The sequence below is a fragment of the Notothenia rossii genome (genome assembly GCF_949606895.1).
Source record: "Notothenia rossii genome assembly, chromosome: 5".
NCBI lineage: Eukaryota > Metazoa > Chordata > Actinopteri > Perciformes > Nototheniidae > Notothenia > Notothenia rossii.
In genome coordinates, this window is record NC_136903.1 from 25,918,478 (window position 1) to 25,937,886 (window position 19,409).

General features: G+C 40.1%; 2 protein-coding genes and 1 long non-coding RNA gene across 15 annotated transcripts in view; 2 read left to right on the forward strand and 1 right to left on the reverse strand.

Annotated features, from left to right (window-relative positions):
* The window catches only part of bicd1a (bicaudal D homolog 1a), a 47,288-nt gene extending 38,916 nt beyond the window's left edge, over positions 1 to 8,372 (forward strand). The window contains exons 5-11 of one of the 13 annotated variants that reach the window (XR_013808852.1): positions 776 to 1,165; positions 1,272 to 2,036; positions 2,412 to 2,563; positions 2,691 to 3,276; positions 4,448 to 4,509; positions 4,687 to 4,762; positions 6,365 to 6,418. Coding sequence is in view for 4 of the 13 variants with exons in the window: in XM_079685188.1 (XP_079541314.1) it covers positions 776 to 1,165; positions 1,272 to 2,036; positions 2,412 to 2,563; positions 2,691 to 2,901; positions 4,677 to 4,762; positions 6,365 to 6,485 (1,725 nt within the window). In the remaining 9 variants the exon portion in view is untranslated. Of the gene's footprint in view, positions 1 to 775; positions 1,166 to 1,271; positions 2,037 to 2,411; positions 2,564 to 2,690; positions 4,789 to 6,364 lie in introns of those variants that run through there. The other 12 variants (XR_013808854.1, XR_013808848.1, XR_013808850.1 and 9 more) reach the window with 12 other exon arrangements.
* A 1,129-nt stretch (positions 8,373 to 9,501) lies between these two features.
* Positions 9,502 to 19,409, forward strand: part of fgd4a (FYVE, RhoGEF and PH domain containing 4a) — a 71,906-nt gene continuing 61,998 nt past the window's right edge. The window contains exon 1 of the mRNA XM_079682843.1: positions 9,502 to 9,668. Within this exon, the coding sequence (XP_079538969.1) occupies positions 9,596 to 9,668 (73 nt within the window). The 5' untranslated portion in view covers positions 9,502 to 9,595. The remainder of the gene's footprint in view (positions 9,669 to 19,409) is intronic.
* Positions 15,266 to 16,963, reverse strand: LOC307040216. The gene is made up of 3 exons (XR_013808447.1): positions 16,670 to 16,963; positions 16,456 to 16,520; positions 15,266 to 15,865 (listed from the first exon to the last, which is right to left on the reverse strand). It is a non-coding gene; the product is annotated as an uncharacterized lncRNA (long non-coding RNA).

Consider the following 19,409-nt stretch of genomic DNA (forward strand, 5'->3'; position numbering starts at 1 on the left):
TGCTGTAGGGAGTCCTGTCAGGGTGATTACCATCCTACAGGCAGAGGGAGGAGATGCAGAGTCAGAAACTGACTTCACTCTGCTTTACTTAAGAGATAACGGGACAGAAATAGTCCCAACTGGGAAATGACGTCCAAATGAGGAAGGGAAAATGTCAGAGAAGTTTTTTGTCCACTGGCACTGTACATTTCTAAATGTGTCACACTGTTACTATGCATTGTGATAGGATACTTCCAAATAAACAGAGTATAAATATGGGGCTTATATAATATAGAGTAGGAGATACAGTATGTTCCTCTGACAGTCACTTATGCACTGAGTCACCTGTATGCAACACACCCTCCCCCCGACATAGACATCAAAGGTAGATTAGATTCATGCTGAAATCTAGTTTAGTCATTACTGTTCATTTTTTCCCTAGCTGAGCTCCTCAGGGAAATATTAAATGAGATTAGTGGCTTTAGTGTGCCTTTCTATCTAAACACTCACTAATTACTCACTCAGCAATTCTTTTTTTTTTTAGGTTAAATTGTGATTGGTTGTAGTTGGTTTGTCTGAACTTTAAAAGTATTAAACAAGAATACATATATCAACAAAGTAAAGAAAGCAAATGGAGCTACTGTTTGATGCAAGACACATTTCAGACTTGATATGACAATACATTTTAACCCTATTTCATTGTATCGTAAAGCCTTTTACTTGTATCGCATGAACATGAATATCAAATATTTGCAAACATGTACCCTCATTGTCTGGATCATCCCCTGTCCTTCAGGTGGAGCGTGAGAAGTCGGCGCTGCTCATGAACCTGCAGGAGTCCCAGACCCAGCTGCATCACACACAGGGCGCGCTGAGCGAGCAGAACGAGCGCGTCCACCGCCTCATGGAACACGTCAGCGGCATGAAATGTCTGAACGGAGAAAAAGAGCTTGATGACGCTCAGGAGAGTGAGAAGCCTGATGGTGGGTCCTCACCACCAGCTAATGGCCACCGCGACCCCGATATCCACGGCTTTGAGATCCTGGAGTGTAAGTACAAGGTGGCGGTGACGGAGGTGATCGACCTAAAAGCGGAGCTCAAGGCCCTGAAGGAGAAGTACAACCAGGCTGTGGAGGGGCAGGGAGAGGGCCACAGTGACGACAGGGCCCAGGCACTGAGTGAACAGGTATGTGGATTTATGTTTTTATCGCTGCATATGGGAGGATATAAACTTCAATCAATTCTTGTTTGCACCCTGTGATGTTTCAAATGTCCAACTGATTTCTTCCAAGGAGGTAACCCATTTGGAGCGTAGTTATCGGGAAAGCCGAGAGAGGGTTTCGAGCCTGGAGACAGAGTTACGAACAGCCACGAGCACAGCCTCCGAGAGCCAGGGCATGCTGAACACAGCGCAGGATGAGCTGGTTACCTTCAGTGAGGAACTGGCGCAGCTCTACCACCACGTCTGTCTGTGCAACAACGAGACGCCCAACCGCGTTATGCTGGACTACTACCGCCAGAGCCGCATCACACGCAGCGGCAGCCTCAAAGGCTCTGACGACCACCGGGCTTTGCTCTCTCCTCGCCTGGCTCGACGCCTCGCTGCAGCATCTGCAGCCTGCTCTTCCTCTGAGCTTCCACGTAGCCCCCTGGACTCCCCATCCAAAGATGCCCATCACAATGAGAAAACAACCAACCAAGGGGAGTCTACATCCTGTCACAGCAGCCCCAGTCGCAACCCCATGGGATCTCCATCCATCAGCATCTCTCCCTGCCCATCTCCAGTGCCCTCTGAAGCAGGTGGAGACCTGCGGAAGGAGCCTATGAATATCTACAACCTGAACCCCATCATCAGAGATCAGATCAAACACCTCCAGAGGGCTGTGGACCGCTCGCTGCAGCTGTCCAGGCAGAGGGCTGCAGCCAGGGAGCTGGCGCCAATGCTTGACAAGGACAAGGAGCTGTGCATGGAGGAGATACTCAAACTGAAGTCGCTGCTCAGTACCAAGAGAGAGCAGATAGCCACACTCAGGCTGGTGCTGAAGGCCAATAAACAGGTAAAAGAGGATTTATATGTCATACAAAAGCTTAGTTGAGATGAACGTTTGGTTGTATAATGTACACATTCAGTACAACCAACTGTAGATGGCGGTCAACATGCCCCAGTTTTGGAGAAACATAGAGGAGTACGAGTATAGATCTAAACAATGCACTGCGATGGACACCAATGCTTTTCTCCTTTTGGATCAAATAAGTTGTGCTTCGCTCCCATCCAAAGCAGTACATTAATTAGCTACCGTACTGGTACACCTGTCTTTTTCTCCTAATTGCCATCTACTGTATAAATGCTGACCATTGATAGGTACCTCATTTAATGTTACATCAAATTAGGCCTAGTTTTGAAATATAATATTACATCATTCACATTTCAGACAGCAGAGGGTGCACTGGCAAATTTGAAGAGCAAGTACGAGAACGAAAAGACGATGGTGACAGAGACCATGATGAAGCTCAGGAACGAGCTGAAGGCTCTGAAAGAAGACGCCGCCACCTTCTCGTCTCTTAGGGCAATGTTTGCCACAAGGTAAGAAAACACATATGAGACCACTAAGCTGGGAAATTGATCTGTCCTTAAATATAAATCAAGGATTTGAACTCCCCTGCTGAATCTTTGTTTCCCCTCTGTATCTTCATCCTCTCTCTTCATGTAGATGTGATGAATATGTTACCCAGCTGGATGATATGCAGAGGCAGCTGTCAGCAGCAGAGGATGAGAAAAAGACGCTGAACTCCCTCCTGCGCATGGCCATCCAGCAGAAACTGGCATTGACCCAACGGCTGGAGGATCTGGAGTTCGACCACGAGCAGACTTACCGTGGCCGCGGCGCTAAAGTACCCAGGATGAAAAGCAGCCCGCCCAAAGTAAGTCTCAGAGGCGCCTTCACAGCTCCCTCCAGTCCCACGAGAGTCCAAAGCCCCTCCTTGATCACCACCCACACCCTGAACACCTCCCTGACCCTTACTAATCCGTCCATGTCTGCGTGGACTTCAGACACAACTCTTCAACCGAACCTCAGTTACTCTTATTTGTCTCCAAGCACCCCGCCCATCATGGTAGACCCTGAGCGGCTAACCTTAGAGTTCAGACGTCTCCTTTATTCAAGACAAGACTTAGGTCGTCTGTCACCATATCCCAGAACCCGTAGCCCTTCCCCAGTATCTCCTCACATCCGACGAAGGCGATGACTCATCACCCAGCACCATTATCCTATACTGTCTGTAGAAAGTTCCCAGAAGGTGGGATACAGAGAGGAGGAAAAACTGGTTTCACATATCTAACGTTTGAACACTCAGGAAGAAGGAGCACTGGCAGCTTACTCCATCCACAAAACACCACTGAGCATCTTTTTTGTATTGAGAAGATTGGACTGTTTAGCATTTTAGAATAAACAACAGCACACATATTCATATCAGGCATATGAATAGCTGCTGCCATAATGATGATCACATTATGATTATCATTATGATACATTTCCTAGAGTTTTGGGAAGTATTTCCGACTAAAAACCAAACAAAGCAATGCCTGCAGCCTCTGCTTCAGCATACAGTAACTCACAGCGCCTCCATGTGGCAAACTCTAAAAATATGAACTGTTGTTTTTTTCCTAATAAGTTACTAAACCATAAGTATTGTTGTTGAATGATATTTCCTCTTTGAATTAATGCATGCCTTATTTTGTCACACCTAGAGATCTGTCAAAAAGCGTTTGACAGGAGTTACATGGTGAATATGTTGTCAAGAGTAGTATGGAAACCAGTCAGACCTCCTCTCTGTGCCTCAAACTTCTATTTGATTGTCCCCTGTTCACTTTCCCCTTACCCCACATGTATCATCCATAAGAAAACAAGAGGATAAACTAACTCTACTACTTCTTCCACCGACAGCCAATGTCTAAATAATCCTCTCTCACAGTGTTTCCTGTGTTCTCCACCAGATAGCAGTGTCTGAGAACTTTTCCATTCTCTTTCCTGTCAAATGCCTTTTGATATCTCTCCCTGTCCTTTAAAGTATTGTAGCAAATAACATTTTAATATAACACAACATAATGTAAACAAACCATTTTTTAAATGTTAAGGGAGCACTGACAAGCATGACTGGTGTAGAGTTAAGTAACTATATTGAGCCATGAGCAGCAGGTGACCTGGAGTTGATTGTGGCTGGATTGTTCAATATTATCCCCTCTGTGTCTTTCCATCTCTTTTTGTGCTGGACAAATCCATATGATATTGGATGTTCAAGTCTGTGTGTGTGTATTTGTAAATATATCCATATGTGTTTCTTTGTGTTTCGCCACTTGCCAGAGACTGTCAGTGTGATCAGATGAGACTGGTTGAGTTACGATTTAAGTATTTATTTTTCTGCGTCTTCTGTTTGCTGATATTTCTTCTCTTGTTCTGCTTTCTCATAGGCTTCTGTATATTGAAACACCGATTTCCACCGCAGAAATGGTGTTATCCAAAACAAAATGAGGTTGATCATTTTCTACATTATGTAGGTTAAATGATGTTATTGTAGCAAACCAGTAGCAGTCTCGTTGTTGCTGACAAGGTCTTCCCCTTTCCTGTCCTCCGTGTTTTCTCTGTCCTTAATGTCTAACCCTGAGTGTTACCACTCTGTATATTTGTCTAATTTATCAGTTTCTTGTAGATTGTCAGCAGCCTGCTGCCTCAGTACCGTCATTCTCCCCTCAACTAAGGCGAGGGAGAGCCTCCCTAGCGCGCAGGTAACACGCTGTAGAACCTGCTAGTGGTAAGCTCATTGGCATCTATCTATCTATATATCTATCTATATCTCTATCTATCTATCTCTATCCATCTATATATCTCTATCTATCCATCTATCTCTATCCATCTATATATCTCTATCTATCTATATATCTCTATCTATCCATCTATCTCTATCTATCTATCTATCTCTATCTATCTTTATCCATCTATCTATCTCTCTATCTCTATCCATCTATCTATCTATTTATCTCTATCCATCTATCTCTATCTATCTCTATCCATCTATCTATCCATCTATCTATCTCTATCTATCTCTATCCATCTCTATCTATCTATCTATCTCTATATCTATCTCTATCTATCTCTATCTCTATCTATCTATCTCTATCTATCTCTATCTACACGCCATTCACATTATATTTACTACGCACATATTTTCTGGTTGCACACCTGTATCTGTAGAAGATACATTTTGTATGTTTAAGTTTTGCATGGCAGTTTTCTTCACATGCTTTCCTGATGGTCAATATATGAACCGCTAATTGTCCCATTCGTTAAAAAAAGATATTCTAAAACATGATATCAAGAATAAATAGAGTAACAAAGTTCATTGTTAACTTTAATGTACACTATAGTTTTCTCTCTTTTCACATAGACATACCACTTAACCAGTAGCTTTAATTAGCATCCTTAGTCGACTCAAAAGCTGTTGACAGTAGTGTTTGAGCTATCAACAGACTGGACGACAGCATATCCATCTTTTCAAACAAATATGTGTCAATGGACTAAGGAAGTAATACACGGTGACGGCAACTAGAACACTGCTGATAGATCTAAGGCCATTTTTCACTGTCGTGCTGGTTAGCGAATACTCCCCAATCGTTTTTTGTTGTTCCCACTTTATACTTTGTCGTGACGTATAATGTGAACAGCACTTTCCTTGTCTCTGCGTGATTTTAAAGGAATTGTTTTTGGAAATTAGGTTTATTGAATTGTTGCCAACTAATAATGGTAAGCTTTACTCTCTGCTTACACTAAACATATAGCAGCTGTTTTTAGCTTGTTAGCTTAACTTTGCCGACTTACAATTAGGCTAGGCCTGGCTCTGTCCAAAGGTAACAAATCCAACGACAAGGATTTCAAAAAGTATTATCTATTTTGTCACTAGTCTTCATACAAATAATGTAAAAATTATGTGTTTTATGTGGGTTTAGCCCTGCACACTCACTTCCTGGAATCTTTGCTTTCACAAAGACAACAGACCACAGGAAGTTAACTACGATGATTTAGTTACCTTTGATAGAGCCATGCTAGCTATTTCACAACTCTCTTATCTTTGAGCTATGCTAAGCTAATTGGCTCCTAGCAATAGCTTTACATTTAGCATACCAGAGCGTCTATATTCTCCTTTCAACCTTGGGCAAAAAAGGCAATTTCCTTAAAACTTTTCCTTTGATTACCATGCTAGTCTTTTGTACCCTTTTCACATGTTGAATATTTATTTTATTGATTCTGCCAGCGACTGTTTCCTTCTTCTGTAACCCTCTAATTACCAGTATTTTCACTTAATCGTACTTCTTCTCTCTGCATTCCTACAGTCCTAAATATTTGGCAGACCTCCAGGAACAACGTGCAGTCCTGTCCAGCAAAAGTAGCCTTCTCTCCCCCTGCGACCCTCATGTCTGCCTGGCCCAGCACCCCCTGCCCCCCGACACCTAATCCGCTGCTCCAGGCCAGGGCCAGGGCCCGGTCTTGTATGAGTCATGCAGAGACAAAGACACTCTGGATGGGGGTTCCCTCAGTTTAACTCCCCCCAGCAGTCCCATCTGGTGCTTACTGACCAATGTGACCCCCCCTAATCGCTACATGGTCTGGTCCTCTGCAGGCCTCCTGGTTACCTGGGTCGCAGAAGAAAAGGATGCTCTTTTCATCCTGTCCTGGAAAGGACTGAACTGAAGCGCAAAACAAGTGAAAAATCATTGGAATCTTTCCTTAACTAGTTATTTATAATTGATGTACTCTATTTATTATTTATTTACATATTGATTTGTGTCAAGATTCTGAGGTATTTATTATGGAATGTTTTTTTCTGTATTTGTTGGTCCGTTTCAAAATGAAAATCATGAGGTGTTTCACTGCTGTTTTGAAGAATGCATTAATCAAAGACGGTTTAGCACATTTACTTCTGTACATGGCCGATATTCCTTAACAAAGCAAAGTCTAAGCTAAAAACAGTCATTAAAACTTGTCTAATCGTACGATACAGCAGTTTACATTGTAGATTTTGTCAGAATAATAGTAATCAAAACATATGTATGCCAAATAGGATTGTAGAGTACATTTGGTTTTGAAGATGCAGACAGACTAATGGAGGGGAAACAATATACAAGAGAATAGTTTATTGTGGTGGAATTGGTGAGTGGATTTCAGCTACCTTTGCAACATTACTAGTCTAGAATGATTGTGTTTTTTTATACAAAGATCTTTTTTTGCAAATCATGTGCATATAGAATATTTTATACCTCCTATTATTTGTATTTATTTTTGCAGCAGACTCTAGTGACATGGTTGTGAATGGTATGTAGCTCAGATCTATGCAGGGTCTGGGATAGAAGAGAGACTGAGTGGTTGAGATGAAAACTACGGCTGTTGGCCTGGGTTTTTGCCATTTGAATTGCACAGTGAACTGATCTTTTTTAAATATTAGTCAAGAGCTGAGGAGTCCCCAAAGGTGTGCCTCTTCTGGAGTTACCGTCACTGTCATATCAACATGATGTTCTCATGAAAAAGTATTCCCTGTCTTCTCTCTTTAATTATATTGGCCAAAATCCCAGAAACTCTGACCTTTGGTCCCAGCTGTGACAGAAATGACATTTTCAATATCTGAATTTAGATGTGTCCGTCACTGTAACATCTCCCTTTCCAGCTTTCCTTACTACTCATTCAAACAGTATGCAGTACTTCAAGCACAATTATGCTCTATGCATTATAGTAGTGCCGGTCGTGGACTGATCTGATTCCCATCACCATAAACGAATTAGCAGGCAGACAAGAATGGCAAGACAGAATATCTTTTTGGAAAACAGCTTTGATCACAGAGGGGCCGATTCGGACTGAAATGGATCTGATGTGTGACGTTTGTTGCATATATAGTTGAAGTCCCATCTCTTTGTCTTTATACTCTCATAATGTCCTAATGTTCTCGTTGCACTGAATACATATTTTTGCCAGATGGATATGAAATGTATACTACATAGCCAGTATTGTGTTGTAATGCCGGATAAAAGCAATTCTGTTACATCAGCGATGAATGAGTGGACTCTTTCTGTTCTCGGTGTGTGTATATTTCTTCGGTTTGTCTTTGTTAACTCTGTAGATTGTTATTTATGCAACAACAGAGTGATGAAAACTTTTGTGGTTCAAAAGTAGCATCTGAACCCACGCAGGCTCATTGGTGACCTAACTCTGTTGGTTTGTTTGCACAATATAGAAGTGGATGGAGAGAGACTAATCCAGTGAAAGAAAAAATAACAAAAGCTGTACCACAGTGCGTTTAACAGTTTCTCCTCCATTTAAATAATGTGTTTAATTGGTTTCACAAGTAAATATAAGACCTGTCCTTGGATTTGTATGTGACTTTGTGTTTGTGTCTGTTTCTCAATCGCAGCATTATACCGACCTACACAAACTTGCTGTGGTCATGCATTCACAAAGACAGCACCGAACAGATTAGACATTAATCCTTGTGTTGTTTTTTGCACCACACTACACAGAGTAGTCGAGATCAAGAGATTGGTTCTTTTGAAGGACAAAGGGCTGTGATTTGAATCAGTACTGAGAAATAAAGTAATCTGTGGCAGACAGAGGATGAGGTATCAGGAGACATTAGCACATATTGCTGGCTTATCTGATCATAAGAAGGACATCCATCAGTGATCATACTGAGTGTATTCATTGTACACCCTTCAACAAAACTGAAAGTAAAGAAAATACATATTTGATCTGCTTTTGACATAACTAATACTCAACATAAAAACAATACAAATATACTATTCGCCAGATAACTATGATGATGCTGCTTATTTCTAAAGGAGCTTGTCTGTTTGACTGCATATCCAACAACATATTGTATGGGTGAAACGCTGAATATATGCCTTATGGGATACAATTTCTGCCCAAATAATTAAAAACATTTAGATTAATTAATTATCATTTTAAATACTAATGGATAATTACATATAATGAATGAATGATCATTTCACAGAATAGGATTTGTTTTAATAATTATATCTTCTTATAAACATGACTTAGTGTTCCACTTAGATCACAAGGACTTCATTCACTTAATCAACATCTTGATAACTGTCCTGTAACATATATTCTAATCATTTAAAAATATATCTTAATTCTGACTTTTTATATCCAAAAAAAGTGTGACAAAAGATTATCAACATGATAAAAAATATAGTTTGTGTGTGTTTCTCCAACAGTACATTGTGTGTGTCTGTGTGTAATAAGGAGGTCAGCACCGCACCACCATTATGTAATGAGGGGGAGAGGGCGGGGCTAAGGAAACACCCCAAACAAGGTGACACTCTTCAGACAATAGTAGAACATGTGGATTTGACACCCACATGTGTACAGGTGTTTTTTTGTTGTTACTTATTGACCCGCGCAGGCGCAGATGGGCTGCCGTCGGGCAGCTGGATGTGCCACTTCCCGCAAGCGGTGGACCGCGTTTCTTAAACTTTTAATAGTTATTTCCGGTCACTTTGAATGCGTTTCAGTTGACTAATTCAATGGTGGATCGGAGAACATCTAATTGAAGAATGGACAGATTTCACAGGGTCGCTTTTCGCAGGAAACAACTGAGTCTGGACTCTGAGGATCTGCTAGAAACAGGTAGGTTTCTAAGCAATGCAACAACACAACTGTGCCCTCCCAAAACTTTCCAAGTTATCCTAATGTGCGTTATGGTGTTTTATTGTAAAACACATAATATATCATTCCTTAAATGCAGATTTTGTTTGTTCTCTATATATCACATTTTGTGTCTTACCCGCTCTTAATTCGCCTACTTAAAATGAAAACTTCCTTGTGCACTCTCCTGTCCAGCTCAGTGTTAGAGCATGAAGAGTTATTACTGGCTGTAAAGTAATTTAACTGGCATTCTGGTGACTCAGTGTTATGGCTGTGACAGGTCTTGTATTAGACATCATGTGTTTTTGTCAGTCTGGTTGGGAAAGCATGGAATAGCCCCACAGTAACACACCTACATTAGAGCCCATGTTTACACACCACCTCTGACTTGCTGGCTGATCAGCAGGTATGAAGGATCAGGGGCAAGCCTCAGCCTGTTGTGTATCCATCTACATGCTGGAGGGCACAGGTTTCTTCATACTGAGAACACCACTCTGTAGAAAGACCTAGATGTTTGTCTACTCATGTTTGCAACGTTCAGGAACATGTAGATATCTCTGAGCAGTTGTGTATCAGTTTTAAAGCATTCTAAAGTCCTTGGATTGGTCTCCATGCTGGCTTCCAGATGTACCTATGCAGAGCTGCAGTCTGGTAGCTTTACCTTAAAGTTTGCCCAAGCTTTATTATGATTTATCAGTAAATATTTCTCAGAATTGTTTTTATCCAAATACCTGTCAGTACTTTGTGCTGTCTTGGCATGACCTACTAAAGCAGGAGGGGCTAGTCTTATCTTGTACTCTGCTGTATATTTGTGCTAACATGCAGCTGAGGACACTTCAGTGCACTTGCAGTTTGATTTGAACTTTGCTCTGTGGTTGGTACGGTGCCTTCATATCACAAGGAACAATTGTCTGTCAGCAGTCACGTAATGAGTTGTATGTCTGGAAGTGAGGTAAACAATAAAATACCTAGAGATATTATCTGTCAGTAAATCAATGTCTGTTCGCAATACTGTGGCTAAGTTTGTGTAATTATCGTCACCTGCCCTCATTATTGCACTGTTACCAGTATTGTTAATATACTGGTATTATTGAGTTTGTCCTGCTCTTTACACATTGGTAAATAGATCATTAGAATGAAAAAGAAAGTATACATGTAAACATTAGCATATTGATTAGTGTTACTTGACCAAAATGTCTTTAGTTATGGACATCTCTATTAGGTACAGGGATGAATAATAATGTGGTCAATGTGCAACATATAGCCCAATTGTCTTCGCCAAGGAGGTCTGTTTTTTTTAGTTTGGCTTTTTGTGTGTTGGTAACTAAGAACTTAGAAGGATTATGGCCTGATGTCCATGAAAGTTGATGGTAGCTGGGGCATTGGCCAAAGAAGAGCCCAATCCATTTTGTAGCGGATACAAATCATAGGGTGAACTGGATACATGCACTTGTGTTTACTTGTTTTGTTGACATTGTAGAATTGGACATTTTGACTTGATGGAATTCTGCATTCTTTGGATACCCATTATTATGTGTGTTTACCATTACATTGCTCGAAGCTCGAGAAGTGTATGATGGTATCTTTGGATACCATCATACACTTCCCCTTGTCATTGTTCCATAGTCTAAATGGTAGCCCCATAGTTTCATTACTGAGCTATAGTAAATATATCCATCCCGATGTTTTTGTATAAATGTAACTACCCTTGATATGAACCGGGTTGATTTCAAGCACCGAAGAAAACAGATAAGCAACCTGATTTCCCTTGCCATAGCTAGATAGTAATTTCTTCCGTTTGACTTGATAAATACGACTTCTAATGATGCAGGATATCATTTCAGATAAGCAGTATTACTCTTATCATTATTTAGCATACTCTGTAGTTTTGACTATATCTCTGTGTATGTTTTAGAAGAATCAACCAAGCGGAATAAAGTTGAAATCTAGGCCGTCCAATTTGTGCCCAAGAAGACTATTTGTTCATTTATGTCTATTTTTGGTCCCTTCCTACTGGACAAAATGATAGTTAGCAGCAAGTCTTTTATCCTCTTTGAAATCAAACTGCAATACTTTCCCATCTGCTCTTGTGTAACAGAGTCGGGTTGCACAAAGGTGCAATATAAATCCACATAAACCACACTCTCTTTGGAAACCATCATAAAGAGGATTATTTGTTTTGTTCTTGTGTGTGACATTGTTTTCACCCTAGTATATTTTTTATAACTAACACATGAAGTAACATTTAATTTGTGTTTCAATCACAAATAGCTCTCAGCATGTATGTTTGAGCTGGTGTTAGAGTGAGGACAGCTGTATCACTCTCCAACAATGATCCTGCTTGTGCTCTGTGTGCTATAGAGGCAGTGGGACTGTATGAATCAGAGGCTGTGTGGCCTGCTGGCCTACTGCTTCTGCTATTGTTCTGCTGCACTGGTGCCCATTCATCCTGAGCTGAACCCTCTCACTGTCTTCTGGCTTTAACTCACTTCATGTCATAATGGTTCCTCTATGCAGATCAGTTAATGATGGCTGAAAGATGATTTATTTATTTATATGTTTGCATTTCCGAACCATAAATTATTCACTACTGATAAGTCATAGCCCCTGGTATGGAGAAATATTGCTTCATGTGTGATTGGAAATTGAGTCCGGAAAGTATAATTTGAACGTTTTTCCTTTCGACCTGCTTCTTCTCAGAATAGATATCATCCAAAAAGAACATTATTTATTCATGAATGTTAATATTTACACATTCAGACACACAACAACTTCTAGTAACACCAGACAATTTATAAAATTCAGTTCTTACTATTGATACTCACCTTTTATAGCAATTTTGTATAAAAGGCGATTCATGATAAAAGTTCATTTTATAAACATGTTTTGCTTCAACTACTACAAAAAGTATTATGTATGATTGAATTCATGTAAAACAGCAAATAACCCTAAATTCAATGTTTTCAATGTATTTTAAACATTACAACATTATTAAACCTGCTCTTGATGAAGAGTTATTTTTATTGAGAATGTTCTCTTTTAAATTTAAAGTTATAGCTTTATTTCAATATTGCATTTAGATTTATGTGATTTTCCTTCTTTAACTAAGGAATTACTTATTTGTTTCATGGATTATTTTTGGTATACTTATGTTAACTGTGTTTCCCTACACTTTCCTGTTCTCTTTGTTCTTTTCACATTGGAAATGAGACGACGCTTTATTTATATTGGCCAAAGAAATCACTCTGATTGGCTGTTCAGCTTAGCGAAACAGTGCATGAGAAGCAAAACGGAAATGAGGGACCCAAACAAATTATTAAGAAAGCAAATCTGAGATTTAACTCCAGCTCTCGACACAGGTTCGGGAAAGCCCCATGAGCTTCTCGTTGTAGAGTGAAAATGGAACGCACACGCTATTTATTGTTTGTTTATATCACGCAGTCTGTTCTTCATCTCTCGGTTATCACGCAGTCTGTCTTCCGGTTGCCTCTTTTGAATGACAAACACACACTACCGCCGCCTGCTGGTAAGGAGAGTTATTGCCACTCACTCATGCGCAGTTCGTACGTGCTACTTGGCCGTCGGCTGAAGTCTTTGCGGTGTGTTCGTAGGCGGGCGGCGTAGGCAGGCGGCGTAGGCAGGCGGCGTGGGCAGGCGGCGTAGGCAGGCGGTGTAGGCTTGCGCGTAGGCGGGCGGCGTAGCCGACGCAGGCGACGTAGCGGACGTAAAAGTCGGGACGCCTTCGGTACGCGTTCTTTGGTCTCAGGTTGGTGTGTAGCGGCCTTTAGAGGCTTAAGGGAAAGTGAACTTGATGACTTTACGACACAACATTTGACTAAATGACATGTGCCAACTGTCCGATTATTGCAAATTGACACATTCTCAAAGCATTCTCTTGTAGTTTCCAAAGCAAAAGGTCAGAAAAAACCCCTGAAGTTAATATTACTCTTTGTTAATACATTACTTTTTACATATGATATTATGGAATGTTAGAATATTTCCCCACAATTAATTAGTCTGTAAATGTCTCAGTCTGGACATAATTTTGTGTTTGGAGGCGTTTGGTTTGCTCAGCTAATAATAACAGTGTGTGTGCAACCTCAGCTGTTGCACACACAACCACCCACCCACACACAAACACACGCCAGTATTTAGGATTAAGTTTGAAGGACTCTAGTTTGCAAATATTCCAGTAGGTGGAGGTAAATGCTCAGAAAATGTTTTTGTACTCTTTGCAACAAAGCAACCATCCCCTCCCTCCTGCCATAATACAGTGCTGTTGATCCCAAATCAATTCGAAAATATCCACATACTGTAGGCGCTTTCACACCCGAGTACTTTTTCCAGGAATAGTTCCGATAGTTCCTGGGATTTTGCGTTCACACCAAAAAGATCTGGAACTAGAACTTTTTTTTGCGAACCTTTTCACCCCTTTTTAGTCCCTGCTAGAGAGCATGTACTTTCCTGGGGAGAAAAAGGTTCCAACTCCGGGGACTTCCGGCTGGGGACTTCGGTGGCAGTATACGCCGTGAAGTTGTTTGCGGCCTGCCAGTAAACCCAAAGCAGAAGAAGAAGAAGTGACGTCAATGGCTTCTTTTGCCTAATCCTCCCTCAGGGACTTATTCTGGTGTGAACGCGATCTGCTCTTTAGTTCATCAGAACTGAAGACTTCCGAGGAACTAAGTACTGCAAAGTACTTGGTGTGAAAGTGCCTATTGGTCAATTTTGATTAGGTTGTCTCCATTGAACCAATATGCCCTTTCATTTGAAAGCACATAATCTTGCTTTTCCTCTTTTATTTCGATTTACTAATGATAATTAATAAAAAATATGTAGTCTAACTGTAACACACATACACACTATGCCTGTGATTCTGTAAAGACGGGGATACTTCTCACAGTTTTCTGCTTGATTAAAAACGAGGTTAAGAGGGTAAACGATCAAATACCTACTTTTAAACAGTTTGAACTGAAATAAGTACATTCCTCTATAAACAAAGTATTTTGAAGCTTCCTATTCTGGTCACCAACCCTTTGTGCTTGAGCACTTTTCTTGTCACACACCACCCAAGGCACGGTTGTTTTTTTAATGGGATCTGTAATTTACTGTAATGTTTTTAATTTTTTTTTTTTACCAATGATCAACGTTCTTTAGGATAAAACATTTAGGATATCATACTCAAGAGATCAATCTATAAACATATATTGAGCCAGATTTCCTTTGATGGATACATTTTTAACATATATACATATTTGTTGTTTCTACATAATATTTTATACTTTTCTGTATTCAATGCTTTTGCCTACTCTATGCTGTTGTTCAGTTACTTTGTATTTGTTACATATTTTTGCAACTGTACCATGTTTTTATTAATTTCTTGAAAATATGCCGCATATTTGGGATGGCGTTATTTCCTTTTTAATTGTTAGCCTATGCTAAAGAAATTAAGAAAGTGTTTGTTCTATTTTAGAACACGGTGTGTATGATGCAGAATGATTCACTTTGGGTTACTGGTGTTGTTTAGCGCTATTTGTAGTGACTAATAAATGTTTTACTATTAATATGACATGAGACAAAAATGCATTGGTCCCTTTTTATTTATAGAGACAATCAAGTTATTCCATCTTTCTGCCTTATGAATTGTGGAACTCCAGGTTATTGAGGGCTCGGAGGCAGAGGAAATGGATGTTGCCGGTGATGGACATCAAGCGCTCCAAAGCTGCAGCAGGAAACCTGATGTTGGACAAGTCTGGGTGATTGAACCGAGGGTCTCCCACCTGTTGCACAACCTCGACACGTGGAGGCAGCATTTTGGGATGCTTTCTTGACTCGGTGTCGTCACCCAGTGAAGGGAACCTCATGTTTTTGGCATTTATGGTTTCCTTTCCAAACCTTGTTTTGGAAAGGCATTTTAAATCTGTGTCGTCATCCAAAGAAAGGTCCTGCATGCTTTTCATAAAGGCCTTATGAAGAGATGCCATGTCTGGAACAGTCTCAGCAGGTGTAGGACTTGGAAACTGTGGAACCTCATAAGCTTCAAGACTGAGAGGCTGGATCATCTGACCGGCCACTTCATTATCCACAGAAGGAAACCCAATGTTCTTTAGATATGGGTACGTCTTCTCATCAGTGTCTCCTTTGTCAAGCACAGGACGACTGGACTGGATTACAGGGCTTTCCTAAGAAAAGTCACTTTTTTTGTTTAGTAATAATGGTTAAAGTATGTGAGCAAATCATAGTATGCAATTGTACATTACATTTTGTAAACGTGTGACAAAAATATTTGTAGTATATTTTGAAAGAAATATGCTTATTTGTTACATATGTTTGCTAACATTTGTCTAGCTGTAGACAGAATTTGTACAATTCTTAACAGTTTTGTGCACGGATATCATTTGCAAGTAAACATAGTTTTAGCTATGTATCATTACATTAATTTCTTCAACATAAAGCCTTGTCTGAGTCTGTAAGTCTGAGAGATCTGCACACACATTTTGTATCTGTGTATGAGATATTACAAGCTTCAATACATTTACAAAATTAACTCTTTTAACAGGTGAAAATTATATCTGTGTGCACAAAACGTTTTCACACATGCACTAAACATTTCTACAGCTGCTCAAAGAAAAGGTTCACACACAAGACAATAAACACATGCAGGCTTTGAAATTACACAAGCTTAAATTATGTTTCACCCCTATTTGCTCACATAAGGTAGTCATGCATATCATTTGTGTTTTAAAAGCAGGGAAAGAGAACGGTATCTTACAGTCGTCCGACCCTTTATTGGGTACGCTTTCCAGTGAACGGACATGGTGGATTTGGTTTAGCAGTCTGTAAAACAGCAAAGAAAGGATTGTTAGAAAAGTAACAAGTCTCATATTCACATTTTTAACTCCTCAAACTACAATGTTAAAACTAAATGTACGTATGGGAAAACACCAAATCCTAAATATTTACAGATAAAATCGTCCAAGCCTTACTTAGTTGATGTATTTCAACCTCTGTGATGCCAGTTGACTGATGAATTAGAAGCAGTTTTGTAAAATGCTGTTCCGTTGCGATGGAATGAGAACACTGCTGCTTATTCTATCGGGTTCAAAAAATGCAGTGCCGTGGATGCACCTCTGCATTTGTATCAGTTCTCTTTATTTGTGCTTTAAACCACATTCCCATCCAAAGATTGAGTCAGACCCGTTGTGAGAATTGATTCAGGGTGCTTGTCACGGAGGTGATCTCGGCCTCCGTTACGGGTTGTATAGCTTCATTGTTGTTGATTGTGTGCACCTGGTGCCCTGTGTTGTCTCCTCCCCACTCACCTGTGTCTTGTTGGTTGATTAGTCTGTGGGTAATTAGGCTCTGTGTTTCCTGGTAGTGTGTGTGAGATCCTCGTTGCTGCTGACTGTGTTCATGTGGACAGCAATATTGAGGCTGTGAATCATGTGTCCATGAGGAATAAATGCCCACACCGGGTTATATTTGAACTCTCTGCCTCTGCCTCCTTGCTTGGTCGGGCCGCTCAACGGTCGGCTTCACAGTGCTGAACTGATGTCTTTTGGTCATTCAAGAGAAATTGAGAAAACATTAAGTTAAGGTTGAGCAGCGAAGGATGGACCCAAGTGCAGACAGACAAATGTTTAAACCAAAAGTAGCCTTTTTCAAGGCGACTGGACATGTGCAAAAAACGACAAGAACTCTCTTTCCCTCATAAATCGTAAAAAGAACCCACAAATACCAGAACATAAATACATACTTGACCAATCAAGAGACAAGACACAGCTGTACTGTATTTAATACAATTTTGAGATACTTGTACTTTACTTATTATAATTCAGAGGTAAATATTGTACTTTTACTCCACTACATTTAGTTTTTTACTTTACTTTGGATTAATGATGTGAAATATAATCAAGTCTTAAATCAGACTTTAGTTACACCTGGAGTAAATTGACAAGCTACCCTGCTGTATACAAAGTTATTCAAACTAGTTGCACCTTTACCAGCTTTGAGAACACTTTAATGCAGTGGTTCTCAAACTTTTTCTGTCATTCCCCACTTTGAACAGGTGGGCCTTTTCAAGCCCCACCTGTTCCTCATTGCTCCAATAAAATGGTAGGCCAAGCTTAAAATTGTCAAATGTATCGTTCTATAACAGGGGTCTCCAACCTTTTTTAGGATGAGAGCTACTTTCAAAAAACAAAACAAGTCGTGAGCTACTTTAACTCCTCTTTTTAGTTTTTTTGCAGTGTATATGTTTAGCACATTTTAACATTATTATTGATATGCTACCTTTAACCTTTGCGTGCTGTTTGGGTCTGTGGGTCCCTTTTTTTTTTTTACTGTCCTCTACACATTGGAATGATTTCTTACTTTATTTTTTACAACTTATTAAATAGATAAAGGTGTGCTCTCTCTCTCTCTCTCTCTCTCTCTCTCTCTCTCTCTCTCTCTCTCTCTCTCACAGAGGCTGTGTGCTCCTCCGTGGCGATTACGGCTTGCGTTAAAAAATAATAATACACAGGCTATTTGTAAAGTGGGGGGACACAAATGGGATTTTGAAAAGTGCCACGGTTAAACTCCTTATGAAGTGGTGAGATGCCGCTCCACATTGCTTTTCTTCCCCGACTGCAACGCTGTTGTGTGTGTCTGTGAGAGCGTTTCACATGTGTGTATGAGAGATTTTTTACCAGTGGCGAGCCGTCAGGGCCCTCTAGGCCCTTTCTGAGGGATATTATACAAAAATATTGTCTTGATTAAATTGTATTTAAAATAACATTTCCAAATAAATAAATCCTTTGAATCTGCCTATTCAGTTTCTGTTTGAATGTGAAGGGTTAAATGAAAGAAGCTTGTCTGCGAGGTGAAGACAGGAGCTGTTGGACATCCAGCTATGAATTCACAGAGGGCCCACTGTAGTAGTAACTGAACGAGAGAGTAATGTCAAATTACAGTACAATTGACCAATCATATCTTCCCTCTAAATGGGTGGGCTTTATTATCGCGGACTTTATGACAAGACCGCCCCATGGTCCGCTCGCTTAAGACATACAACTGCAACAAAAGTAACAAACACAATGCAATATCCTTTTCAATTTCAAAGAACACAAATTGGGTTATTTACAGGTGTTGTTTTGTGTGGTAGAGGGTCACTTTCATTGATGCGTTTTGCACCCCGGGTCGTTGTTTTGATATTCCACCAGTGATAAAAAAGAAAAAGAAAACATTTACATTTTTAATTTTGCGATCCACCTATCACATCTCTGCGCCCCACCAGTGGGGTGCACCCCACACTTTGAGAAACGCTGCTTTAATGCAACAATAATTATAATGAAAATATATCATTATATATTATTCTGAAATTGGCCAATCTGCATAATGAGTCATTTTACTCTCTGTACTTTAAGTATGTTTTAATGCTAATACTATTGTACTTTACTTGAGTAACATTTTGAATGCAGGACTTTTACTTGTAACAAAGTATTCCTACTTTTACTCAAGTACGAGATCTGAATACTTCTCCCACCTCTTTATTGATTCACTGAGTCGTAGGTCTCCATTTGGCCTGGCTTAATGGAGACCTAATGACTAATGCTTTGTGAGAGAGGGTGTATAGTGACACTTTTCACTGTCAGTGTGTGTACACACACTCATACTGTACATCTTTATTAGCTTTATTGCTTCAGCCGTAAACATGTAGTCTCTACAGTTCTGTGGAAAGGTGCA